This window comes from Bombus huntii, chromosome 14 (genome assembly GCF_024542735.1).
Source record: "Bombus huntii isolate Logan2020A chromosome 14, iyBomHunt1.1, whole genome shotgun sequence".
Classification (NCBI taxonomy): Eukaryota; Metazoa; Arthropoda; class Insecta; order Hymenoptera; family Apidae; genus Bombus; species Bombus huntii.
Genome location: NC_066251.1, coordinates 1,689,935 through 1,716,020, shown reverse-complemented (window position 1 = coordinate 1,716,020; position 26,086 = coordinate 1,689,935). Strand labels below are relative to the sequence as shown.

Here is a 26,086-nt window from a genome sequence, read left to right as displayed (position 1 = left end):
CATGGTTTGAAGAGTTTCTGACTAAGAAATGGTCTAGTTAACGGATTAATGCGTATTTTCATAAATATTGAAATTTGTGTGCGTATTTTACACTCTGGTTTTGCTTCCCTAATGTAACCTAACCTCCAAAAGTCCAATAAATCTTTCACATATCTTTTTCAGAGTTAAGCAACGTTGGAAGGCCACTACAATGGAGAATGCCAAATAATACTGACACGATTAATCGCATGATTGATAAAAATACGAGGAAACGAATTCAAAGTATTTAATTGTAACGAATAACGAGATTATCGAAAGTATTCGAAGAATTGTGACGACAATTACAATGAACGATGAATGTTGTACGCTTGTCATAAATATTAAAACCTGTGCGCGTATTGTACACTAGTTTTCTTCTTCTAACTAAAATTTTACTTTCCTAACCTAACCTCAAAATGTCTACGTAATAATCTAAGGAATTTTTCACATATCTCAGATTCCAACGACGTTGAAAACTTACTACAATAGGGAATACCAGCACAGTTAATCATACGGTCATGGAAATATGCAGGCTCGAATTCAAGGTATTTAATTGCAATGGGCAACGAGGATATTCCACGATCGGTCACGTACAGGCCGGTTAAGCGTATAAATCGTGATTGCGAATGATAGCTGAAAATATTTCTAACGACATAATGACTGTTTGCGTTGATGGAGAGACGGTCGGGTTGCCGAGTCGTTTTGAAACGTGTTCGAGCGTAAAAATTCCAAGAAGAAAATAATGGTACTCAGCTTACAGGAATCTCCGTTTGCCTTCGTTCTCTGTACGTGGATGTGTCACGGCCTAGGAATGTCTCGAATTTCCAAGTTTGGGAACACTCCTGCCTCGTAATTCGTGCCATGGCTTTGGTCACGCACATGTATACGCAATATCACGCTGCCCGTATATCCCTTTAACGTTATTCCTTCGCGCCAAAAAATTCGCAAATTACATTGCAAATATTTCGGCCGAATTCAATCCCATCCTGATTAAAACCACGAATAATTCATTTGCGGCACTACAAGCTTATTAATTCGTTAATCGAGGCATTTCTTAACTAAGAACCTCTATGTATAATCACAGAAGTGAAAAGTATTATAATAAACACAAATTAATTCCACTTAGATCGATTTTACTCTTTGCGAGTGTAAATATGATATAGCTTCTTAAAGCTTTATTTATACGAAAAAAAAAGAAAGGTAAATTTAATCGCGAAATACATCTAAAACAATTTTTATTACCATTAATACTAACAAAAAATTTCGTTGAATTAAAAGTGGTCGGAATTAAATCGACAACAAATAATAAGATAAAAAAATTGCTAAAAGACATTTTTTTTTTTTTAATAAAAGATCGAGGTCACTTTCACTTTCTTAAACAGCACTATACGATTTTTTCACTATTCGTATTAAAAATTCATTATTAAAGATGATGACTTCATTCTCAGATAATTAATTTTTAAATAATCACGAAACAAATGTTAGCACCCGAAAACAATATTTTCTTTCCTTAATCGCTTGTTCAATATTAATTTCATAATTGAAAGTCAGTTGTTCATTTTTCCTTACTAAAACAATAATTATATAGTCAATAGCATCATATTTAGTTACAATACTGATTGATTTACAAATGAAGAAATACCAGATGGAAATCGTACGATTTCTATCTTGACTTCGAGCAAATGGATAACTGTCGTGATTACGTAAGCAAGTTTATGAATGAAAAATATACATTAATAAAATAAATAATCAAACAATCAGATTAAAATAGATTCATTAGCTAAATTATAAAAATAATTTCAAGTCTACAGAAAATAAAACAATTTTCTTCATAATATCCTAACCTCATATTTGATGATAGTTTACAAACTACATGTGTATTAATATCCAACGAATAATAGTTGAATATAAACGATTAAATATCGACAAACTACTACATGCTTATTGATCAATTACTTAGGAAAACCAAGACGTACCTAGAAGCAACACGAATGACTATCTTTGAAAGTTGACAGCATATCGATATTTTCTTAAGTCACAATTGCATAATGCAGCCGAGAAACAACCGTTCTCTCTTTCCTTTTCACGGGCATTCTTGCAGCCTACGTACGAGGAAATAATTCACGTCCAACATGTTTCAAATGAACCGAATAACAAAAATCGTACATCCAGAAATCGAATTTGAAAAATGAATTCGAAAAGAAACCAACCATGAATCTATAAACAGTTGCGTATCGATCGTAAATTTACGAAACGATGTTATAAGAACTCGGACCGAAAGAATGCAAGAAAGAAAAAAAATGGTGGAGGCACATTGGCGCGCATGCGCGCGCTCGTGAGAGCGAAAGAATTTTCCTAAACACAGATGTCGAGCAGATGCCACGCGTTGCAGTGCGTAAGGAACGCACAGTGGGAAAACCGGGCGAAACGAAACGCGTACGAATTCGATTTGAGTTTCCAAAAAAGAAACAGATGACGAGAGGCGGCGAGAGGAGCTTAGTGGATTCGGGGAACGAAATTTCGAGATTTCGAGGAACGCGAAAGTCGCCGGCACACGGAATAACCGTACACCGGGCTCTGCTCTGTTGTTCGCGTGCCAAATGTGCAAACAAAAACAGCAGCAAACACGGGTCGACTGTAATCTACGTTCGAATTGCTGGACGATAACTCGAGTGAAAAACAAGTATCAATTATACATACGTCAGTGATATCACAAAATATCATTGAAATATTTCAATTTTTATTTTGTATACACGCATAGTTATTAACATTGCAGAAATTTTTATGATTGTTCAATATCTTTTGGATTTGTTAAATGAACAAAAATTGGATACTTGTAGAACTTCTTTTTATAAGTATAATACGCGTATTGTATGAAACATTTTAATTAAAACATTAACACTGTAGTGAAACCAGACTATCATAACTATATTGATAAAATTTGAAACAAATCTGAAAATGTAAACTAGAAGTTATAGGATATTTATCCAAACATATACTTACTGAAAAATTAGTGTATAATATAAGTAACCATTTTAAACGTATCATACGTATTATGATGATCTTGCTAAATATTGAGACTTATTAATATAATGGATAACCGATTGCTTAAATATTTTTATCCTATCTGTAAAATCTGTACTTACAATAGATTTCTTGTAGCTTCTTAGTAAGTATATTTTCAGATTGATTTCAAATTTTATTAATATAATCGTGACAGTAGTGTTTAATTACAGTGCTAATGAAATTTCAAAACATTTTAGATAAGAGTGTTTTATAGAAAATGTTCAAATACTTTCGTGAACTACTACATATATATACAGAATATATGATACAATGATATGAGTAATATATTGCGAATTAGTGTTTCTTTTCTCGAAACAAGAAAGGAAAATCGAACGAAAGGACTGCATGTAACGAGATCGATGTCTTAATGGCGACATCAAAATCGGAAGAGTAATACCCTTGTACCAAGGTCTATTTTTAGGTACCGGTCAGTTGCATGTACGTTATATACCGGTTAGCCCCGTAAGATGGTTCACTTACACCACGTTCCACGGGTACGCGTATACACATTAATCTAGGCAACGTGGACACGTGGAACACGGTGTCCATGTAAGCCAGTTTTATAACGAGATTTTAGTCTTTTGCTCGATAACGAGCGCCATTCACTGGATCCATCGCGAGACTAGCACTTGCTTCGTTTGATCTTTTGGCGAATCAGAAAAAATATTCTGTACGATTTCACGCATTAAGAATGCAGATACTGGACATTTCTGAGTCGAATGGGTAATAATTTCTGCTTTTGAAAAATTACTTCACTTGAAAATTAATCTAACTATGTAGATTATTATTATTACTATTCACATACAGTGTTGTATCAAGTGATTGTTAATATTTGATCATTAACTTATTCTAATCTAAAAAATTAGCATTTGTAATTTATGCGTATTTGTAAATTCTTCAGTGTTTAATTTATAGATTATGAACGGCACATATTCATATGTAGTTGAAACATATTAAAAGCGTAATAATTGATGAATACCTAAACTTATTGATTTTATCTTCACTATAGAAAATGAATAAATATATATATATATATAAATATTAGTGTATAACATTTAAGTAATAATAAAATAAGAGAAAACAAAATGGTTAATATGTATCGGATTTGAGATAAAAAACTCGACGTTTCTACAGGCAACAATTGCGACTGGTTAAAACGCAGTGAAATTGTGACTTTTCTATCAGAAAGTTCAAATGAATAGTAGTTTTATTTTCGCGTGCGACCGTGGTCACCAGATTTCTCGAGTTTTTCATCGACAGCGCGGCGGCCCTGGCGACTGGAATGCGGGCGCGGCGAGTCCTCGGTGTATGAATATACGCATACACGTAGTAGATACACACGCTCGGGAAACTTAAGGGGCGCTCACACGAGGGCAATGTAACGTCAGAAATATTTCGCGTTCCCGCTTGTGTGTATGTGTCTATGACGAATCTGCTCACTATACACACACACGTTTATTATCACAAATAAGTACAAAACGTCTCGTTCATCCGTGTCCATAAATTCACGGAAAGAAAGAGGAAAAAATCGAATGCGATCTTTAAATGAAATAAGGTTCGCGCATAGAGATCGCACGCAATTTCATATATACTCGCTGTTTTAGCACGTGTACGCGTGCATACAAACATATACATAGAAAATGGCGTACCTGTCTCTAGGATCGATCCACGTTGTTTTTCTTGTGTTGTGATCGATGAAATACACTTTTCCATCAAAGTCTTGCGCGACGTCCCACCCTTCCGGAAGCGGTATCTCCCCATTCCGTCTCCTTGGCATATTTCACTGCGCTCTAAATCCATCCAAAACTCTCTATCACCGACCAGTCGACAGGCACATATCTGTGCGCGCGAGCACACACTCCCCGTGCCACATACACGCTGTATTGATGAAAGAGAAAGAAAGACAGTCGATGTAAGAGAGACAAAGAGGGAACATTCGAGTTGGTAAAGAGAAGGCACGCAATAGTAATACACACCGATATACAGTGGAATGGAGATAGAAAGGATGTGTTGCATGCCACTGAATGCACACACGTGCGCGTGTATACATACACACATACATACATCTCTATATACGCGCACGTATACATACTCTGTCGAAAGGAAAGAGAAAAAAAAAGAAGCGAGGGAAAAAGAAATAGGGAAGGAAAAGAGTGTGAGAGAGAAAGATAGAAACATCACGTGCATATGTATACATATATGTAGATTTCATGTAGTATATATAATGTACACACACGTTCTCGCTCTCTCTTTCTCCCTCGCGCGCTACTCCGCCATCATGAATACCTCATTATCATGAGCGGAGTGACGTCAGAGTCCCCGCCTTCAGATTCCTCTCGAGCGGAATTCCACCGTTAACATAGCTGGCCGTCGAAGAAAAGTCCACTGTTGGTATCTTGCCTTGAGACGGTACTGTGGTCCTACATTTGTACAAGATCGCCAGTATAAATGCCCGTTACATTATCGTAACACTTATATTTCTTTTAATCCCGCACTCGTCACTTTGCAATATATCGACGAATGAAATATACCAGATAGCACACAGCCTTTAGATTTGCTTTCTTCACATCACCAACCGTAAACCGAATTTGGCAGAGAAAAAATATGAAAAACCACTTTCACCCTTCCTTTGCCGTCTCACTCTGTCGTTCACTTTTATTTGCACTCTTATCCTTTTGTTTATCAGGCCCTTGGTTTTACCACGTATCACGTGCGATGTTCTTTTTACACCATCCTTTAATTCCTACTTACTGTTCTTACACGATTTTATCATTTGTTTTACACCATCGGGAAAAGCAGGAACACTTAAAAAAATATTCGGGAAATCGGGCCGGTAATCGAACAGAGAACACTTCTCCGGCTAACGTCGTTCAGATGCACGTTTCATTGATGAAATTTCCGAAGAAAATTGGCGAATTGTTCAAACGCGTAACAACCACGTCGTTCTCATTTTGGAGCAGCAGGAACGACGACGAGTTTCTCGGAGCAGAGACGGGGCAGCATCTGCGTCTGCGACCCGCTTTAAGAAGTGCACGCTAATGCCGGTACTATCGAGTACATTTCACCGTGTGCTCCCTTTTCTTTCTCTCACTAAACTTCGTGCTCGTCGTCCGCGAAAGACAGCGCGGAATCAACGCGACGTTCCCTTCGAGGAATGTCAGAATTCGCCTCGCGTTTCTCCCCCACGCGTTTTATTTCATTCCGTCTTTTTACTTACACGGAACGAAACTGCCAGGAACACTGTTACGGTTACCGCAAGACACTTTTGCTCCGTTCATGGATCGAATTGAACATGGCCTCGGCGAAGATTCTACACTCTGTCAAGTCCGTTGTTTCAAGTGGCAAGAATACGCGCAAACTACTCTTTCGTTTCGTACGATACTACAACCTCGCGCCAACTACAAGCATGTTGAGTGTTTGAAACATGCCACTGGACGTTCATACCGTGTGCGCTTGGCAATGCTTCTCACTCACTCTCTCTTCCTCTTCGCCTCAACGCGTACGCCGATGAGAACCGAACGTAATCCCCTCCCAGCCTTTGGTATTCTCCTTCTTTCTCTCTCTTTCTCTCGAATCGTCTCCCACTACTAGGCCGAAAGCTCTCGTGTCTCTGACCGCTGTACACGAACGACGACGGGAACAGACGAACGCGATGCCCTTTCCACAGTTTCGCATATTTTCCGTTATGTTGCATCGGCGGCACCACCGTACGACTCTCATGGAAACGCAGGTGCACTCAAGACCGTTGAACATCCGGGACGAATGAATAAACTGATGGTAATCCGTTGCTGCCCCTTCGAGAATGTCTCATAAGCCACTGTGGTATTCGCATGTATTGCTTCTTCTTTCTTTTTTTTTCTCCGCGCTGTTATTTCGCTTGATGCGTGGCTTCCAAATGTTATCGATATTCGATCGAGTAATTTAGTCTTCTACTTGCGTCATTTATCGTTATTCACTCCTATCATTTTGCTTGAAATTAACTTATTAGCCTCAATCCAAATATTTCTCATGTCACATTTTTACTGTTCTGTATAAGTATTAACATTTGTTTTTTTCTTTATTATTTTGATAATAAATACATTTTTGTCCACAATGTGAAAATATATGTTTTTAGCATAATCTCCTTCATTCTTTTTAATCTGAAAATAAATATTTGATTCTATTTAAAAATATACATTTGATTTGCAAAATTTCTACGTAAAGCTCATGTCACTTTAGTAAAAGAAATTATATCCATGTCGCATTGAAATCCAGTGGTTTACAATTTAGAATAATTCTCGCATGCACGACTTTTTTAATCTATACATTTACTATAAATTTGATGAAGTGTGTGAATTCTTACTGCCTCGGCAAGACACGTGACATGTGTATAATTATGTATGTATATACGTGGTGGATAGTGCGGATATGTGAACGTATGGAGGTTTCCTGAACGTGGCGACATTTTTAACCCAAATTTCCTACACGTTACGAGAAACTGAATGTGCAATTGTAACGTAAACCGATCGTATCGACATTCGAACATAATTCGTAAATTGTTTCTAATAAATAAGAAGTAATTTAGTGTTTTGTACAAAGTTAATATGGCAACATCTGAGAGCGATGACTTTGAAAGCGCTGACGAGGAGATGAACCATGATATACCAACAAAAAGTTCTCAAATGCAACAGTGGAATTTACCAAACACGATAGATTCGGAATCTGATGACGATACGGAATATGTGCCTCGACAACCGTATACAAATGTAAATTTCGGTAAAAGTAAAGAAAAATATTGGCCGACAATGGATACGTCAACTAATGAAACAAGAGCTGATAAAGATATCAGTACTAAAGATACACATAATTATAAGAAGCACGAGCAACCAATTATCAATGTTGACGAAACTTGTGAAAAAAATGATGAAAACATTTCAACTATCGATTCACAGAAAGTAGAATGTGCACAGATCAACACTGGTGACAAAGACTTGAAAGTGGAAAGTAATAATGAAAACACAGAGTTAAGAAAAAATAAAGTAGAAGTATTCCCTGAAAAAGATGTTAATATGGACTTACATTCTGAGTTGATAGATCAGTTGAATGAAAAAGAAAAGATTCAATACAAAGGAAAGAAATTAGGTGGAAAAAAATTAGGAACAAAGGTTATGCCAAGTAGTAACCTTTTGACTGATATAGATAACATAGATACACATATTAATGAAAGGGATATACTGATGACAGGAGAAGATGTGCTTAGTAAATATTCTATGGAAGATGAGATAACAGAATCTGATATGCCAGAAGAATTGAAATCTGATAAAACATTCAAAGAAGTATTTAAATCTGAAGGTTGGGAAGGACTTGAAGATCCGATTGAATTACCAGAGGAATTGATTGAGGAGAAATTGCAACCAGTATTAAAAAGATTATCATTAGTTGCTGAAGAAACAAGTAGCTCATCCACAAGTTGGGGTTGGGGTAATTGGGGCGTAAGTTCTTTAATTAATACAGCTAGTGTTGGAGTTTCTACAATAACTAGCCATGTATCACAAGGGCTTACTCTTTTGGAAGAATCAATGGCTTTATCTGATGAACCTAAATCTATTACAAATGAAGAACAAGAAAATCAAACAGACAACGGTAACTTTTATTATATATTTATAAATGATATAGGATGGATATATTTAATGATATAATAGATATATGTAATAGTTAATAGATAGGTAGATGATAGACAATAGATATGTAATATGTAAAATAAGAGTAAAATAAGATTGTGTGTGCGAGTGGATGGATCTGTGTGTAGATGAATAAGTGAGAATGAAAGACAATAGAAAAAATATATGTAATTGTGAACCAAGTTTCTTTTATAGTCAAGAGAATGAAAATAAACTATACCACTACTACTATTTAATGGTATAATTACGGCTAAATTATAAAACTGTTATATTTTTATTTTAGTTAACTTCCAGTTAATTTCCAGATGGTAAAGAGGAACAGACCAAAGAACAATCTTCTTTCGGGTTTGGAAATCTTATATCAAGTGTATCATCAATAACAAAACTGGTTGAATCAACCGGAAGCAAAGTTGTGAGTGGTGGATTAGATACGTTAGAAGCCATTGGTAAAAAGACAATGGAAGTTCTACAAGAAGGTGATCCAGGCTTAAAGAAAAAGAGGACCTTCTTTATAAATGAAACAGATAAGCCTAATTTATCTCAGATTCTACGAGAAGCTAAAGAAAAAGCAGATAGCACAGAAAGAACAATGGAAGAAAGACAGAAAATGAGAAAAGTACATTTTGAAAGTCTCTTTGATGATTATCAAGGACTTGTTCATATAGAAGCATTAGAAATGTTATCAAAACAAAGTAATATTAAAATACAACAGCATTTGAATAGCTTAGATACAAATGAATTAAATTCTGTTGAAAAAATGTTGGAAGAAGTTGAAGAATTATGTGCATTAGATAATGATGATGAATACAATGATGAAACAGATGAGAAAGACTTGAAATATAAATTACAAGAAGCTTGCAGCGATCTTGGAATTAACATTACATATGAAAAGTTACACGAGGTAAATAATTTCTGCCCTAATAATACGAGAGTTTACTACTATCTCTTGAATGGATTATACAAAGTTAAATGTTGATTTTAGGCTTTTCAAGACTCTAAAAATTATACTACTTCACCACATAGTGATCAAGAAACTTTTGAACATGCTATTTCAGTTTTGGCACAATTTACAGCATTTTCTGTAGAAAGGTTTCATAAAACTGCAGAATTACTTTTAATCAAAGAACATCGAAGCACTGTTAATGAAACCGATTCACTAGTTCAGTTAACAAATATTCTGTCTAATCAAATTGAAATATTAGCTAATACTTACTGTAGTGTTTTAAATAAGCTTGCAGAAACTTCAGATAAATCTCATACTATCAAAACTAATATAACAACGATTCTCATGGAGGTAAGAGAATACTATTATGTATTAAATTATAGTATACATGTGTGAAGAAATAAATTTTCATTTTTTTTTTAAATAGGCTTCAAATGCAAGTTCTTACATTCAACATGCCTTCAAATTGTTGATTCCCATCATAGAAGTTGGAGCTATATAACGATGAGTAGAAATATTTTTTTAATACTCGTTCTGCATATATTGTAAAAAAAAACTAATACATTTCAGATAATTAGTGCAAATAACTTTTTCTAATATGTTTCGGAATAAAAAGAAAGTTTCGAACGTTATAAAGAAAGAAGGATAGAAAATAAGAGAAAAATATAAAAAAAAATAACACTTTTTGTACTATATAAATTGTATGGATTTATAATATATTAAAAAAGAAAGAAAAATAAAAGATATCTGTAAAAAATTTCTAGCAACTTTTTAAAACAATTTAATTTAGGTACTCATTTTTTTTCAAATGTTCTGCTCACAAGCATTTTACATATACAATTTATGTCATTTCATAATGCTTCACGGACAGCTTTAATTTCTTATATAAATTTATACTTAACTATAAAATTAGTAAAATATACTTTGAATTACAAAAATGCTTCAAGTAAATATTTTCTTAAAATATAGTTGTACTATTGTATATATGAAATGCTTATAATTATAGAATTTAATAACAATTTATTTTCTTATAAAACATTCTTGTTTTAAAAAAATAATAACGTTAAATCGAAATATTAATATTAAAATCAAGTAGGATATTTATAATCATATGTTAAAATATTCTTAACAATACGAGAATAAATATAAACTCGATTTAATGTTTTCCTCTTTTATTACCAATAGGAGGTTTCTGAAGTTGAAAACTCGAGTTTGATTCACTCGTTGGTAAAGGCGTAGTAAGATTTGGCGGAGTATTAAAGGTCAAACTTGCTGTTGGTGGTTTCAATGACGAACTTAGAGTAATGTTAGTAGCAGATGGTGTTGGTATTGTATTTCCCCAAACTGTAACAACATATATACTGAATTATTTTGCATCTATTTCTAAGAGACAGATTAATTGACGTGTACAATAGCTAAAGCTGTGTTTCAATGAATTAAGATGTCATTGAAAAGTAACAAAGTAGCAACATTGACATAATTATATACTTTCTTTTAATAAAACTAATATTCAACAGTATCCCTATATATTGTTGTATATTCTTTTAAATATATAATCTAGTTAACGCGGACATTCTTACAAAACCACCAAGAAGCAGAAGCAATTAAAATACATATAAAATACACAGCCATTCCTTAATAAGCGCAGATTTCAACCTCCCTTTACTATGTGATATTTGAAAATGCAAATTAAGAAGAAGAAGAAGAAGAAGAAAACAGAATATCATTTATTTCACTATTATTAAAAATGAATATTCTCGTATATAATTAGTAAATGTTAAGTATAAAAGCTATGCACCCCTTTCCACACTTCACAACACAAACAGAAACTGAAGAAAAATATAGTACCTTATAAACTAAAATAGATTCCTTACTCTTTTCCTGGAAAGACAAAATCAAAATCAAATCACAGAAATAAAAAATTTTAAATCGATCATATTTACAGAATAATTAGTTGCAACAGTCTTTCTATTCATATGCGTGAAATTCTACAATACTGAGTAAAGGGCGTTAAATGTTAGTAAATCTACCTCATACTAAATCCACGCAAGACCTGAAGGTAGGAGATATTCATGGGATAGTTGAAACAACGAAAATACGTTGTTTTAGGGACTTTGTTTTCAGCAAAAAATATATTAACATTATAAATTTATATATTAATTTCATTTACCTAATGGATTTCGTGTTTCATAACTTCCTAGTCTGCTGGAATTTAGTGCTGTTGATGAAAGGAAACTTTTATTTCCTATAAAAGTAAAGTATATAACACGTTAATAGTTATATGAAATAAAATAAATACTTGCATATTACAATAAGTTCTAAAAATTATCAATTACCTGGACCAAATGGTGTAGGACCACTCGTAATTTTTCCAATACTACTTCGAGATATTTTTCCATCTGGTTTAATATCTTCAAAAACGTTTGTATTATCTTTTAAAACGTATTTTCTAAAGTTTAAATACTGTTCCTTTTGTTGTTGTACTTTCGAATGTACGCCTTGCAATTTACCAGCAACAGCAACAAGAGACTCGTGAAGTTTACTCATAGCCATCGTCAATTCTAAAAACCAATTGAAAGATATTTTAAAATTTTGAGAAACATCAATACTAATATAAATTTACCTTGTGGAGTTAAAGTCTTTGGAGTCATCATTGTCTGTATATGTTTTTCTGTTGTTTCAATTTGAGATCTAAATAACAGTAAATCATGTTCAAAGCTATCAGCCAATTCCATAAAAAATAATAATGGTGTATTATTTTCATATTGTAATCCTGGTGGGGTATCATGCGTTCTTTGAGCTACTTCAGAACTTTGTAATGCTTTTGCTGTGTCTTGTTTCAACTTATCAGCAGCAGAACGATCTCGTTGAACTGATCCAGCTAATGTTGTTAAAAGTTCCATCAATGATGCTGTATCTTCCGCACATCGATTTAATGGTCTTGCAGAGCCCCTTGCTATATCTGAAGACAATACCTTTTGTTCTTTCACAAACTCTCTATAATTAAGAACATATATTAAATTAATAAATTTTATATAGTTCTAATATAATAGTTCTACTATATAATAATTACTTGAATTTCTCTATTGTCTGTAATAATTCTGGTGGCCAAATATTTTCTTTAGCAGCAGCTGGATTAGTATTTGTTTGTGAAAATCCTTTATTACTTGATGATATATCTAATCCCCCTAGTCCTTTATTGGTAGTGCTTGTGGTAGTTGTAGTACCACTAGTAGCTAATTTTGATCCTAATAAATTACCACTACCAAAAAGTGATGCTGTAAATACAAAATATTAGAGATAATATTTTGATTATTAATAATATTAAATTACATCTTCAACTATCACATACTTGTCGTAGTAGGTGCACCAAAGGTAACATTTCCAGTTGTAGCTGTAGCAGATGGAGCACCAAATGTCAACGTAGAAGTTGTTGCTGGTGTGCCAAAAGAAAGTCCACCAAATAATGGCGCAGACGTAGTTGGAGCTGGAAATAAACTGCTCGCGGTAGTTGTACTAGTTGTATTTGATCCTAAAAGTAAACCAGTTGATTGTGTCTGTGCAGCAGTTGCAGGTGTACTATTAAATCCAAAATTAAGCCCAGTTGTTGTTGCCGGTGTGGATGGACTTCCAAAGGTTAATGTTGGTGCTGAAGTACTTGAACCAAAAGGTGTACTAGTTACATTAAAACCTGTTGCAGGTCTAGAACACAACAAATTATCAATATTTCAGTATGTAAATTTTAAATATAAATCCCTATGTTTCAATTTCATAATGTGAGGTTAATTAATTTATTTTAAGTTAAGGATACGAAATGTAAAATTGTGTATTTACTTTTGTCCAAATCCAAAACTTGTGTTGCTCGAAGTTGTAGGTGTTCCAAAAGTAAACGTTGACATAGTTGTGGCATGCAATAAATAATAAGACAAATAAACGCCACTAAATGACACACAATGTCTTGTATTTCAAATATTAACAATTAGCACTGAACGCGTTAGACTGTCTTCAACTGACTAACTGGCGAGAATAATTGAAGAGCGCCATCTATAACGTAAAGATGCACGTTTTAAACTTGAATATGTGTAATTCATTTTCGAAATGTATGTACTATGTTATGTATATCTTTGTAGAGATGTGTATTTCTATAAAATATTAAAAATATTCGTGATTGGAAATAAGATTCAAATATAAAGGTATTAATTATAAACAAATGGTTGAAAAATAAGTAGAAAAATAAAGAAGCATGCGGATAATATTAAATAATTAAAAGAATACAAAGAAGATTGAAAAAATCACTTTAATCGTTATTAATTTGACTTGAGACTGAATGACGATTAATTTCTAGATAATATTCCGATTTATTATTAAATGTACCTATACTACTATATTATATAAATCAAGGGACAATACAATGTCTTTATCATTTCATAAAGTAGTAAATGTTTTTTTTTTGTATGTACGCGACAAAGTTCTAATAATTATACATTCCATCTATAGGAAATGGGATCAATTCAACAAAGTTTGCCAAATCGGTACACAGACTATCACAAAGTTGATTGCTGGTTCGGGTTCGTACATGGGCGTTTCTAAAATGATCACAGTCGCGTAGACTAAAAGAACGCGTCTAAAAACAGTTTCTTTCTATCAATAAACTTTGTTTTTTTTTTTAATATTTTCAGGAATTACTTAATCTTTCCTTTTCCTTTAATAATTTAATAATTTTTAGATATTGTTTGCATTAATATTTCTCTTGAACGTGTAAATATTTCAGTCTCATTTAAAACGAAGAAAAAAGAAAATCACATTTATAACGCTTGTATACAGTTTAGAATACACCCGGTACGCAGTTTCGTACAGAGTACGAGTTACTTAATAATTGTAAAATGACACCGCAATATTATACTCTGTAATTACAAATACAATGAGATACCGTAGTATTTTTTTTTTTTTAATTTTCTTTGCATATTAAGAATATATTCCTAGATATTTTGCGATGGCGTGCGATTACCCTACGTCTTTTGCTCCATTTATATAAATAGTACTAACGCCGTGCTGAAACAAACGATAAATGTTATTTGAGAGTTTACAAAAGATCGGCAAAATTATTCATTGTCTTTAATGTCACACAATTGATTTTTTAATGATAGCGTAAGATTTAATAAATGGCTTTAAATTTCTGAAAGCTTATTGCAAAAAGACAAAAAGAACAAATATTTATGCTTCGCACATCACCGGCATTTCTTTGACTCCGATATATTACTAATTTTGCTATATATAATTTTCTATTTCTTACTTTTTAATCGGTTTAAGCGCTGTCTCAACAAAATTGTGTAAGCATATGCAAAACAACTTACGTGTACCACAAGCAGTGTATAAATTAATCAGCTTCACCCATCCCTTAATTATAATAAATAATTCATTTTATATACAAATTGAATTCTTTTTTAAAACGCTCAAATCCACAAAGACAGTTTTCTAAAATACCAAACACACTTGTTCATTCGCCGTAGCGTTGTGCATAATCAACTACGAACGTTGCTTTCAGAATAATGTCACTTCGTGCTTTCGAAACTTTTCTAAAGTTTTAACAATCAAAATCCAAACATTAAATATACGTTATATCCATTATTCTGATAGTATCGTCGAAGCCACAGTAGTCATATTCTAAAATGGAAATATTTATAATTCTTTCTCGGCAATTATACACACGCACATGCACACGCACACACACACACACACAATATTTAAAATAGAATATTTTTTTCTTTGAGAAAAAGTACTATAATATCATTGTGACAACGGAATGGGCCTCTATAAATCATTATTGATTAAATATTTGTTTACAGGTTTTTCTGTTATGCTTTGGTATGGCACTAAGGATTACCTTAAATTCTTTTAATTTAATGTTATGCAGATGCAAGTTATGCTTCAAAAATAAAAGAAGAAGAAACAGAAGAAAAGAGAGGAATTAGGCGTTATATTTAATTATATCATCTGCTTTAGCATTGTTGTTGTTGCATTTGTGTACATGCACCGATGGGACTTATCCTAAGGTTTTGAACAATGGTGCAATTTAATTGATGCTTTAAATTACCATTTAGAGCATAGCAGTCGAATCTGTTGATTCAAATTAAAATTACTTGAACAATACAAGTTACCTGCTACCTGTTTTATATTTTTTAAGAAAATGCATAAATATAGGTCTCCATTTTATCTTAAATGTTTTTGTCTGTAAATTAAGGCCATTTGTACAGAAACTAGTGCAAATAGTATAGTTTATTTATGAGAATAATTCTTTTCATTGCGTCTAACACTTACATAAATTTTAATCACTGTTTAAACTTAAGAAAACTGATTTATATTAATAAAAAAACATTTCTTTTTCGCTTTGAAGGGTTTCCTTTAATAAATGATTGCTTTAATATTATCACAAAGTGAATGAAAGGGGTTTTGATATCTTTAAATACGATTTAGTTTAAATAAATCAGAAACAGTTCCTATATTAAAATTATTAGGCCACACTCAACAGTTAGATCCGTTTGTTTGAAGCCATTGAATAAAAATAATTTCCTTTTATCGCTTCAAAGAGAAAGCAATGCCTCAAGCGGAACTCAATTAACAATATTAAAAATTAAATTTTATACCAACAGGAATCAAATATATTAAAAACAGAATATATAGAACACAGAAGTAAATGTATTAATGCAAGTAATCAGAGTTTTTAAATGGATAATGGGAGAATGTAAATAAATGTAAGGAATGTTTTATTTAAAAAAATATATATAACTAATGTAATTAAGAAAGTTATTGCCAATAAGTCTCATAATGCTTATGTGCATAACTTGTTTCTTTTCTTGCATTTGAATTAAGCAAATGCATATATAATAAATATTTTGTACTATCATTGAAATAATATTTATAATGCTGCCTTTTCATTTATGAGGACATTTCTTAACTGACAAAAAACGTCATTAGAGCTGATCACAGCATGAGATATTGTCACATTACCACATTCAATATGTATAGAAAATATTAGACAAATTGTCAATCAGATCCAACTGCCATCAAAAGAACATTTCAGTGCCAATTTCATCATTCCTTAAGGACATGGAACATGGCAGTTTAATGTTAAAGCCAAAGCACTGAGCTTTCCATATAAAACTGGATGTTTGCTAGTTTATATAATACACAGTATATCGGTAAAGATCGAAAATATTTTTTAACTTTCATACAAATAAGTATGAAAGAAAATTCATATAAACTTGTATCTGCAAGTGCTTATCTTTTTAATTATGCTTTATAGAGAATATTAATAAATATTAGATACATTACTTAAATTAATACATTGATTAAAATAATACACATTAATTTTTAATTTAATTTAAAAAATAATTTGTTTATGTATATATATGTGTGTGTACATATATATATATAAACGAGTTATTTTCACAGCTACCTTTAATTAGATGTCCTTTAAATATGAATGCCATTTACGCATACATGAAGAAAAAATTTGTTTCCTTAGAACATATCGCATAAAGAGATCGCGAGTTTTCAACTCATAAATACAAATACAGCTGTTCTAATACTTAAAAAATACATATCGAAATCAATTTGCTTATTCGAGTAGTTCAAGAAAATTCGGTATTCTTTAATAGATTTAAATAGTGTACAAATTAAATTCGTTAAAATAGATTTAAACAATTACAATATTTAAAAGATCTCAATTGAAACAATGAACGTGAATTTTGTCGAACTATTCGAAGTACTCAACTAATCGAATATTCGAATCAATTAATTCAATTCAGATTTCGAATATTCGAATATTTCGGGTACTCAACAGCTTTAGATACAAGATTATACAAACTTTTTCATGGTTTACACGCATATAATTAATATTTGAAAAAAAAAATGTTCTCGATTTTTATTAACGTCCTGCATAATATGCATGAGAAAGAATTAAAAAGTGTGCCAACATACATCGCATTTAATACATATAATGGACATATTTAAAATTATTGGTTGGTACAACATTAATAAGAATCAAAACTTATAGTTTCACTCTTTTGTATACAGTTTTAACATTAAATTAATCATATGTTAATGCAATAATTTCAATAACAATTTTTTGAATTATTTCATGCTATTCGAAAGGAGATATACTTGTAACATACATATACTTTTCAATTTAGCAATCTTTCTCTTTAAAAAAAGGGAATGTTTTATTAAATTGTAACTTCCTTTTTACGTGAGATTATAATTTGCTAAATACGTTTTTGCAAATTGGAAAAAAATGATTCATATATTTCATTATCCAATACATATTTGTTTCGTTTATAGATAAAACATATATGTATATGTATAAAAATAAAACACAAATCTATTTATGTAAAAAAAATTTATAAATGATTGCGCCTCGTAGACGGCTATTCTGATGTCATGATTACAAAATGTACAAGACTTATAAAATTGACTAACTCGTTAACTGCCACGCTTGTGTATGTATAAAGTTCAAGATATGTATTATAAGTTAAATGAACATAAAATATACATACAACAATCAGTGATAATAATTTTGTTAATAATTCGCTACAAAAATTTTTAACAACAATAAAGTTAAACGTACATTGCACAAAATGGCAGTGAACGCGTCACTATACTGTAAAACTTTCAGAGAGATTTTTGGTTCTGTAGCTATGCGCTACGTCCATTTTTAGCACAAGCACTCCATCCAGTTACAAGATGGAAACAACAAAAGTTCAGATGAGATAAAAGTTTTACGATGTGACCAATATTCGAAAACCCTCACTTAAACGGCCAGTAACATCAGCTGTCATACACAATATACAATACATGTACTTTTAAATGTGAGTTCTGAATACGGCTTGTGTATCCGAAAATAGGATCGACTTGTGAGATGCAAAAATTGAAAAAATTTCGACCCATAGTTATACCATACTCTAAGCAATTCCAAAAAGAGTGTATATGTTTTTCATTATCAATGGCTGTTATTTATTTCACTTCATATATTATTATTGTATAACTTTTACGCTTTGTTACTTTTTATGGTGCTTATATGTTACGTTGAGAAAATAATTTTTTTTTTATATAACAAGCAATGTGTTTAATTTGTTCTTCCATAAATATTTAATTTCCCTTAAGTCTTCTTTATGGATCAATGGTTCCCGTAGAAATGCTTAATTTGCACGCAAGTTTTAAAGTATATTCATTTTCATTGATACAACGAATGATTTCTACCTAATTAAAAAAAAATATTTCTAACCACTGATCTCAGAGAGAGAGAGAATCATTGTATATTAATTGTTAATTATTGTAGTATATCCAATAGTGAGCTTGTCGTAATGCTAAAAATTTTCATACAACATGAATAGCTAGAAAGCACAGAATGTATTATAGTTTCAGTACTATTTCTTCTGTACCAAAATCTTTCTAGCTTGCTTTGGTAAATTTCTGGATATCACGAGTATATAATAAATCTCTTACTCGACAAACGAGATACATTTAAACATTGTCCTATTTGTTATTAATCACTCATTTGTTCACGTGATTAAACGAGGACTATGTAAACCTTCGACTTGAGTATCAATTTGAGGACAATGTTGAGTATCTGGCGGACCCCAGTCATGCAAGTTTCCACTGTTAGCTAGTCTGTGCGTAAGTCGATGTGCTATCGAAAAACCTCCACTACCTTCCAATTGTGTTAAAACTATGATGACTTGTCTACAATAAAAAAATTTATCGAATGATCTGTCATAAATGTTGATTTTAGGAGCACATATAAAAGATCCATTTTACCTGTGTAGCGGGGGAACACTATCGGCAGTTCTGAGTTGTCCTCTTGTGGACACAACGTTATAGCTTTCATGGCAGTCACATTTTACATGAATCCATTTATTTACATGACGATTTTCTACCATTACTACAAGTCCAGCCCAACCTTTAGTTAAGTAATAAGCAGTCATTCCCTCTCTTCCCTACATATAAATATTTTACAAAATACTGGGTTTTAGAGATACACGAACAGTTTTGAAATTGAAGTTGCAAGTTACAGAAATATTCTTACTTCATGTCTCTGTCCTTTTGCTAGAGTTAAACTTATTATAGCATCAGCTAAGACAAATGCTGGTGGGGAAATTTGCTCAACTAATAATCTCTTTGAACTATGAATGGCAAGAACGTACTCAGGGTAACTGGAAGTATCTTCCATTCCTGTGTGCCAATGATTAAAGGCCAAACATACAACAATATACAAATCCCTCTCTAACATTTTGTGACATCCAACGAATCCACGTACTTGTCGCTTACTATGTTCTACTAATCTCCCCACTTCTGGTGCTGCTGGTGAACGTGTACGAAAAACAACTACGCACAAGTCCAACTGAGAACGTTGTGATTTTTCGGAATTCCTAAATATATATGTAAGTATAATAGACCATATTTATCCTTATATTCCTATCCTTATATTTGATATAATTATACAAATGCATATAAAATGGGATAATAAAATTTACCTTTGCCCTTCTTGAAATAAAGTAAATTCTGTTTCAGTAGGTTCTAGTACCGTTAAAAGTACACATGATAAATGTCTGAGAGATGATAAAGGTGGAAGTGTCCCACGTAATCTAACTTCACTCCACCCAACTCTAGTTTTACAAATATCAATACAATCAAAATATTTCAATACGTCGTCAAAAGAAATCCAGAAAACACCGTCAGAAGCACCATGTGGCATGAGCATTTCCCGCAATTGTGGTGTCCAAATAGGACTATCATCAGACCAATCACCCTTCCAACTATAGTGACCCCATGGATTACGTAATCTCAATAATCGTATTCCCTATCAAATATATTACTCAAAGTACTTGTAAGTTTTTAATCATGTATCTATAAATACGTGTATTTTTTTACCTGTACATCCCGTACATCGAGAACAGAATAAGCGTGCCTAGAAAAAATACAATAAGTTTTTTATAGCATACTGAATAAATATACTTGAAATTTTTAACTCTTGTCGAACTTTTTCTACCTTGGCCTTAAACCTTTACGTTGATATTCTTCCTCATCAACTTTCATATTACCACCTCCACAACTAGCACCCATTAAAAACATAGCTTGCCTTGAAGATAAAAGTTGTGCCCATATTAAATCCTTATCAAGTTCATCTTCACTTGGCAAAGCAGATGGTTGTAAAGGCACACTCTCACAAGGGGCACCTGTAAGTGTTGCTAGACCTTCTATTGCACGTCCAGACACTAAAGCTTCATAGCAACCATGAATTTTAGCCACTGCTTTTTCAATTAATGGCACCCAAAGTTGTTTTCTTTTTGCCTACAATGTATTTTATCAAAATTATGAATGAAGAGAAAGAAGTAATAACTTTTCACTTATAATGTTAAGATATAAACCTGAGAATATACAAGATGGCCTCTTTTATCACAGGGTAGCAAGTCATCAACAAGTACTGTGGTCCATTTTCCATCTTTACATAATCTTACTTGATAAGCTCCTTCTGGGCAGGTTTCCCTCATTACTAAGACTCTCTTTACAAGCTCATCACTTTCAGCTAAAACAGCTAAAGCTGAAAGTAACCAACAGTTTCCTAATACACCTTGTGAGATATCAGAAGGTAAGGGTTTCCTAAAAACAGCCCAAGGCAGTTTGGAATCAACTGTAGAATCAACATTAATTTGATGAGGCCTTCTCCATTGAACAACATGATTATCTTTTGTTTCAGCTGGATTGTAATATAGAGATTTTGGAGCTGGTGGGAATGAGTCATCGACAAAAGGTTCATTTGTCTATAAAATAAGTAAATTAGTTACTATTGGAAATCTTGCATTTAAAATATACTAGTCGAAAATATTTTCAATTTATTTAAACGAATTATAAACTATTTAGATTTGAACTTTATGCATTTTATATTTCATAGACTAAAAATATTCATTAAAACATTTATTTTCTTCTTGTTTTCTCATTAGTATTATAATACAAAAATAAGAAATTAATATAAATAGAGAAAATAAAAATCAATTGATGTGAAAAAATATGTAATGCAAAAAAGAAAAAGTATAATTATGTTTTTCAAATGTAATTTACATATATAAAGACAAATTAATTTCAATATTTTTTCTAAACTGTTTTCTTTGATCGTAAAAAATCGTCCTTGTTCATATGATATAATTTATGATCAATATACCTCTTTGCAATAGCGAACAATTCGCTCCCATTTCTCCAATGCTTCTCTTTCCTCAATTTGTCTTAAATTCTCCATAACCACGCTTTCTTGCCGTTGCATTGTAAGTGTACTTATGCCAGATTCAATAATTCTAGGCCTTTCACCTGGTAGTTGAGATAAATTTTTTGAGATTTGGCACATTTCACAAATTCCGTTTGTACTCTTATTTTCATATGTGCACAGTTTACACTGCCACTGGAAACATTGAAATGTTTCATATATAATAAATTTATATAGAAAATGAAAGCCAATAGGAAAATATATGGATAATATATATATTTGAATATTTTACTAATAAATATATATAAAACAGCTATAAAAGAGAATCGTACTTGACCATGAGTGGAATCTCTAATTCTTGAATGTCTTTTATCTCCAATTGAAGAACCATTCCTTCTTACAGAATTTCTATGTCTTGGAGTAACAACTTTTGAATTTATAGGGGTTGAACAAAGTCTTGGACTCGGACTTCTTGATCCAAAAAATCTGCTATCCTTTGGTACATCTAGAAAATCTGCTAAAGTCTTACAAGCATTACAAGTTTGTGCTGATAGCGGATTCCTTAATGTACACGATGGGCACACCCAGCTTTCTCCTTTTCGTAACGTAGCGTCTTCTAAATGCATGATACTTTTAAGCTTTGAACCACCGCACGCTTCACACGTTGTTCTCGAAGCGGCATTTAATAATGTACATTTTTTACAAGTCCACACGGGGGAAGGTGGATCAACTTGATCATCTAGATCAGATTCTGCTGTAGCCAATGTAGCAGTTTTCTGTGGAATGTATCTTACACTATCTCTGGATACTACAATTGGGGATTGTGAATGCATCGAACAACTCGTTTCATCTTTTGTGACGGTTATTAGACTAGGTTGCATTAACGAAGGCGGTGATCGAGAAGATCCACATATATCGCAACCAGTTGACCATAAAGGATTATACGCGTAAGAACATTTCCGACAAGTCCACATACGTTTTAACGAGCTTACATTCGGTACATCACCGACAGGACTAGTTGCTTCGCTATGTGCTTTTGTGGGTACAAGACCTAATTTATTATTTTGTTTTTTTGGCAATGGCGGCGGTATATCAGGGTCGGTAATTCCAATGTAAGAATATTTTGGTCTTGTACTAAAACCAACAGAATGTGGTGGTACTGCAGGTGGTTCATCCTCATTGAGACTTCTACGATTGACGATCTTTTTCTTTCGAGATACATTTGTAACGGATTCGACATCAGAAAAAGATCGTCTATAAGACAATGGACCTGCAGAAGATAGAGCACGTGGTTCCCAGGCAGGTACACTGATAACTACTCCACTGCAAGGAGCAGGACTTCTAGGGGCTTCACATGCCTCGCATTGTTCTAGGCCAGGAGCATTATCAAGAGTACAATTATCACAACTCCAGAGAGCATCATCCTGTTGAGATTCTGAGACTACTAAACTTGTTGGTCTTTGAATTGCATGTTCAGATAATTTATGTACAACAGATCCATTAGATAAAGAGCGACTAACTTTAGATTTGACTCGTTCATAAATTGAAGGACTATGTCTTTTTGGTGAACGTTGAGAGGTATCAGTGGTATTTGCGTAGGAAAGTGTAGTGGACTCCATAGTTTCTATTGGTGGCAAGGTCCAGTCTTCTCTATCTTGTCTCCTTTCACTACGACTTATACTTGTTAGTTGTGCCATATCTATAGAATACAGATAAGCTATATAATATTTGTACCACAATCTTGTTCAAAATAGTATTAAAACAGTATTAAAAAATAAATTAAATAATTTATACCCTTATTGATAATTCTTGCATCGCTTGTAGAAGAACTTGTTGCATTGACATCATCTAAAATATTGGCCAGAAGTTCGGATGCAGCTTTGAGACGACTTGTTTTACGTGAATTTAATTTTTTGCGTTTACGCGCTCCAATCTGCCTTTTGTCAGTTTCAACTATAGAAGAATTTGCATCACAAGCTACGCAAATTATACCAGAACTGCAGCAGTTGTCTAACAAACAACGAACGCAAGTCCATTGTGTTATTAAGGAAGGTAGAGAAGAAGATCTTTTAACTGGCTCTTTTTTACAAGACTTTCCATTCCACGAATCATGGTGAGATTTCTTTATATGATTATTGAGTAGAATTAAATTCCCCTCTGAGCTAAAAATCGATATGAAAAATAATAAACAATTACTAAACGGACAACAACCATTGGCATATATGATAACGTAATAAAATTAAGGAAGAGGAAAGAGTCAAAGAATATATAACATTTTTATAATGAAACTATATATTTAATTATTTCCTAGATATGAAAAAAACTCTACCCAAACATAAAAAAAAGGATAACAACTATGAAAAAATATATGCTAACTTTGATATTATTCTAAGTATATTGTATCAATAGTGAATGCGAAAGCCTGTATTCGTAGATGCAATAGTAACTTGTCATATCTACGTTTATGCGAACATGCAACAAATAAACATTTGTATTATATTCCCCTTACAAACCGTTGTTCTGTGCATTGTGTGAAATCCTTGGCACAAATTAAACTTGTTCAGTGAGAGGTAGAGGAAAGCTCATACTATGAAAATACCTTTGCTCAAAAAACGAGATATTACACCAAAATGATCGCACTGATACGAACTGATAAGTATTACATTTGAGGAGAAGTCGACAAGATTTTGCGGAGAGTTCGGTAGACTGTATACAAACACGCGAGAAATCGAAGATGGGGGTAGGGAAGGGGAGGGGGTTGCGGACAGAGCAGAGATGAGTTAACAATTTTCTCACCGATGTATGAGATCGGTTTTGACGTATTGATAAGTTGCCGGACGCGTATCGCCCGTTGCTGGCTTCTCCAAACGAAGTTTCGGCGGAGGTGTTGGCGGAACAGAGACCGAGGAAGAGTCACCTTCCTCGTCGTCTCTTTGCTTTTCCTCCTCCTCTTTTTCTTCGGGAACTTTGCGATCCAAGCTCAGGCCGAGCCTGAGATTTGCTTTCTCATCACTCCTAAGCCGAGTAAGGCCGCACCTGGCGCATCGCGTGCTCTCCGTTGGATTTATCAGAGCGCACTCCGAGCAATGCCACTGCAACACCGATGCGATCGAGCCCATTCTTTACACGTAGTCATGGCTCCTTTGCTAACAGGATCACTGACTTTTATAGCCACGATCCCTTTTACTCGAAATATCACCACACCTCTACACGAGGACGAGGATCAACGATACCGTGAAACACATTCCGTGATAATTCTTTTCCGCTGCGGCGGTTGCCCGCCGTTCTTTGTCATATGTTTCAGGACGGCCATCTTTTAAGCCCCTTCCCCTCGCACTCTCACCCTGTGTTTTATTCTATCTCTTTCTTCCTTTTTTCTCCCTTTCTTTCCGTCGTCGCATCACACAGTGAACATTCAAATGCACACACAACTTCAGTGCATCTATTCTCTGCTTTTCTTTTCTCTCTCACCTTTTAGGCATCTTATTTATCTAAATACTTTTTTTCTCACTGTTTAATCGTATTTGCAAGTGTAGTCTAATATGAGATATACACAAATAAATCACTGATTAATCCATATTCGTTCACTTAAAGGCAAAGAACGAGATGAAACGCGTCAATTGCAAGCGGTAGACATCGTCTGTGTACCTACATCACTGTAGCCTGAGCAAGTGTGTTGACTACATTGGTTGCTGGCATACACAGGGCTGTATGATTATTATCATATGTGTACACTGACGTAATGAAAATTTGTAGATTTCGGAATCATGCTTCTATTTATATTAATTATTACCTGCGAGTGATTAATTAGTCATTATTACGTTGAAATAATATTCCATTTAAAAGTATCGATAATAAAATAATAGTTTACTTTTAATTATTCAACATTTGAAATGTACACTTTTTAAATAAAAATTAGTTGTTCGTTGTGTTGGTTAGTTTATACGAGTTTATTTATCAAGTTAAATATGATGCGAAAAAAGGATTACATTGAACAAAGTTTCAAAATGAGAATAGAAAGTATAATTACACTATGTAAAATAATCAGTTTTCTGAAATTTGTTTATTATATCGATCAATTTGTTGTGTTTAAACTTGCGCTTAGAATTTTAATCGTTTCGTTTCTTTTTTATACGTCACTGG

The 26,086-nt window shown here is 33.0% G+C and overlaps 4 protein-coding genes and 1 long non-coding RNA gene across 17 annotated transcripts in view; 2 read left to right on the top strand and 3 right to left on the bottom strand.

Moving 5' to 3' along the window:
* LOC126872926 (uncharacterized) overlaps positions 1-377 on the top strand; it is a 171,686-nt gene extending 171,309 nt beyond the window's left edge. Inside the window, exon 3 of the long non-coding RNA XR_007692252.1 lies at positions 163-377. This is a non-coding gene — a long non-coding RNA (uncharacterized LOC126872926). The remainder of the gene's footprint in view (positions 1-162) is intronic.
* LOC126872900 (protein kibra) overlaps positions 1-6,567 on the bottom strand; it is a 42,800-nt gene extending 36,233 nt beyond the window's left edge. Inside the window, exons 1-2 of one of the 5 annotated variants that reach the window (XM_050633135.1) lie at positions 5,319-6,567; positions 4,734-4,962 (exon numbers count right to left, since the gene is read on the bottom strand). In XM_050633135.1, the coding sequence (XP_050489092.1) occupies positions 4,734-4,861 (128 nt within the window). In that variant the 5' untranslated portion in view covers positions 4,862-4,962; positions 5,319-6,567. Of the gene's footprint in view, positions 1-1,994; positions 2,214-4,733; positions 4,963-5,318 lie in introns of those variants that run through there. The other 4 variants (XM_050633134.1, XM_050633136.1, XM_050633137.1 and 1 more) reach the window with 4 other exon arrangements.
* A 156-nt stretch (positions 6,568-6,723) lies between these two features.
* Positions 6,724-11,214, top strand: LOC126872908 (protein FAM114A2). Of its 3 annotated transcripts, none has more exons than XM_050633164.1 (6): positions 6,724-6,861; positions 7,412-8,706; positions 9,050-9,645; positions 9,727-10,038; positions 10,115-10,477; positions 10,873-11,214. In XM_050633164.1, exons 2-5 carry the CDS (start codon positions 7,668-7,670, stop codon positions 10,187-10,189), a joined length of 2,022 nt encoding a protein of 673 aa, XP_050489121.1. In that variant the 5' UTR covers positions 6,724-6,861; positions 7,412-7,667; the 3' UTR covers positions 10,190-10,477; positions 10,873-11,214. The 3 variants fall into 3 exon arrangements, with proteins under 3 accessions (XP_050489121.1, XP_050489123.1, XP_050489122.1); XM_050633166.1 differs by having other exon boundaries at positions 6,729-6,861; positions 7,663-8,706; XM_050633165.1 differs by having other exon boundaries at positions 6,730-6,861; positions 7,485-8,706.
* On the bottom strand, positions 10,453-13,721 carry LOC126872911 (nucleoporin p58/p45-like). Of its 6 annotated transcripts, XM_050633183.1 has the most exons (9): positions 13,522-13,719; positions 13,040-13,389; positions 12,761-12,965; positions 12,311-12,684; positions 12,024-12,248; positions 11,858-11,932; positions 11,718-11,740; positions 11,536-11,568; positions 10,828-11,031 (listed from the first exon to the last, which is right to left on the bottom strand). In XM_050633183.1, the coding sequence occupies exons 1-7, from the start codon at positions 13,584-13,586 to the stop codon at positions 11,724-11,726; spliced, it is 1,311 nt and encodes a 436-aa protein (XP_050489140.1). In that variant the 5' UTR covers positions 13,587-13,719; the 3' UTR covers positions 10,828-11,031; positions 11,536-11,568; positions 11,718-11,723. The 6 variants fall into 6 exon arrangements, 5 of the variants coding, with proteins under 5 accessions (XP_050489137.1, XP_050489140.1, XP_050489139.1 ...); XR_007692237.1 differs by having other exon boundaries at positions 11,536-11,740; XM_050633182.1 differs by lacking the exon at positions 11,536-11,568.
* Positions 13,722-14,025: 304 nt separating this feature from the next.
* LOC126872899 (calpain-D-like) lies at positions 14,026-25,718 on the bottom strand. 2 transcript variants are annotated; one of them, XM_050633132.1, is made up of 11 exons: positions 24,740-25,718; positions 23,738-24,105; positions 22,276-23,660; positions 21,905-22,138; positions 21,114-21,506; positions 20,735-21,036; positions 20,617-20,653; positions 20,220-20,545; positions 19,772-20,114; positions 19,504-19,682; positions 14,026-19,428 (listed from the first exon to the last, which is right to left on the bottom strand). In XM_050633132.1, exons 1-11 carry the CDS (start codon positions 25,060-25,062, stop codon positions 19,248-19,250), a joined length of 4,071 nt encoding a protein of 1,356 aa, XP_050489089.1. In that variant the 5' UTR covers positions 25,063-25,718; the 3' UTR covers positions 14,026-19,247. The 2 variants fall into 2 exon arrangements, with proteins under 2 accessions (XP_050489089.1, XP_050489090.1); XM_050633133.1 differs by having other exon boundaries at positions 22,276-23,642; positions 24,740-25,717.
* Positions 25,719-26,086: the final 368 nt, after the last annotated feature.

What these genes read in the sequence shown, in the direction of transcription:
- LOC126872911 (XM_050633180.1), bottom strand. Translation starts at nt 13,586, where the DNA reads ATGTCAACGTTTACTTTTGGAACACCTACAACTTCGAGCAACACAAGT. An exon ending in TGGTGCACCTACTACGACAA is followed by an intron (nt 12,966 to 13,039) that starts GTATGTGATAGT and finishes TTGTATTTACAG; the next exon opens with CATCACTTTTTGGTAGTGGT. An exon ending in TCCTACACCATTTGGTCCAG is followed by an intron (nt 11,933 to 12,023) that starts GTAATTGATAAT and finishes TTACTTTTATAG; the next exon opens with GAAATAAAAGTTTCCTTTCA.
- LOC126872899 (XM_050633132.1), bottom strand. Translation starts at nt 25,062, where the DNA reads ATGGGCTCGATCGCATCGGTGTTGCAGTGGCATTGCTCGGAGTGCGCT. An exon ending in GAGATTCCACTCATGGTCAA is followed by an intron (nt 22,139 to 22,275) that starts GTACGATTCTCT and finishes CAATGTTTCCAG; the next exon opens with TGGCAGTGTAAACTGTGCAC. An exon ending in AGTGTTCCCCCGCTACACAG is followed by an intron (nt 19,429 to 19,503) that starts GTAAAATGGATC and finishes TTTTTATTGTAG; the next exon opens with ACAAGTCATCATAGTTTTAA.
- LOC126872908 (XM_050633164.1), top strand. Translation starts at nt 7,668, where the DNA reads ATGGCAACATCTGAGAGCGATGACTTTGAAAGCGCTGACGAGGAGATG. An exon ending in AGAAAATCAAACAGACAACG is followed by an intron (nt 8,707 to 9,049) that starts GTAACTTTTATT and finishes GTTAATTTCCAG; the next exon opens with ATGGTAAAGAGGAACAGACC. An exon ending in TAACAACGATTCTCATGGAG is followed by an intron (nt 10,039 to 10,114) that starts GTAAGAGAATAC and finishes TTTTTTAAATAG; the next exon opens with GCTTCAAATGCAAGTTCTTA.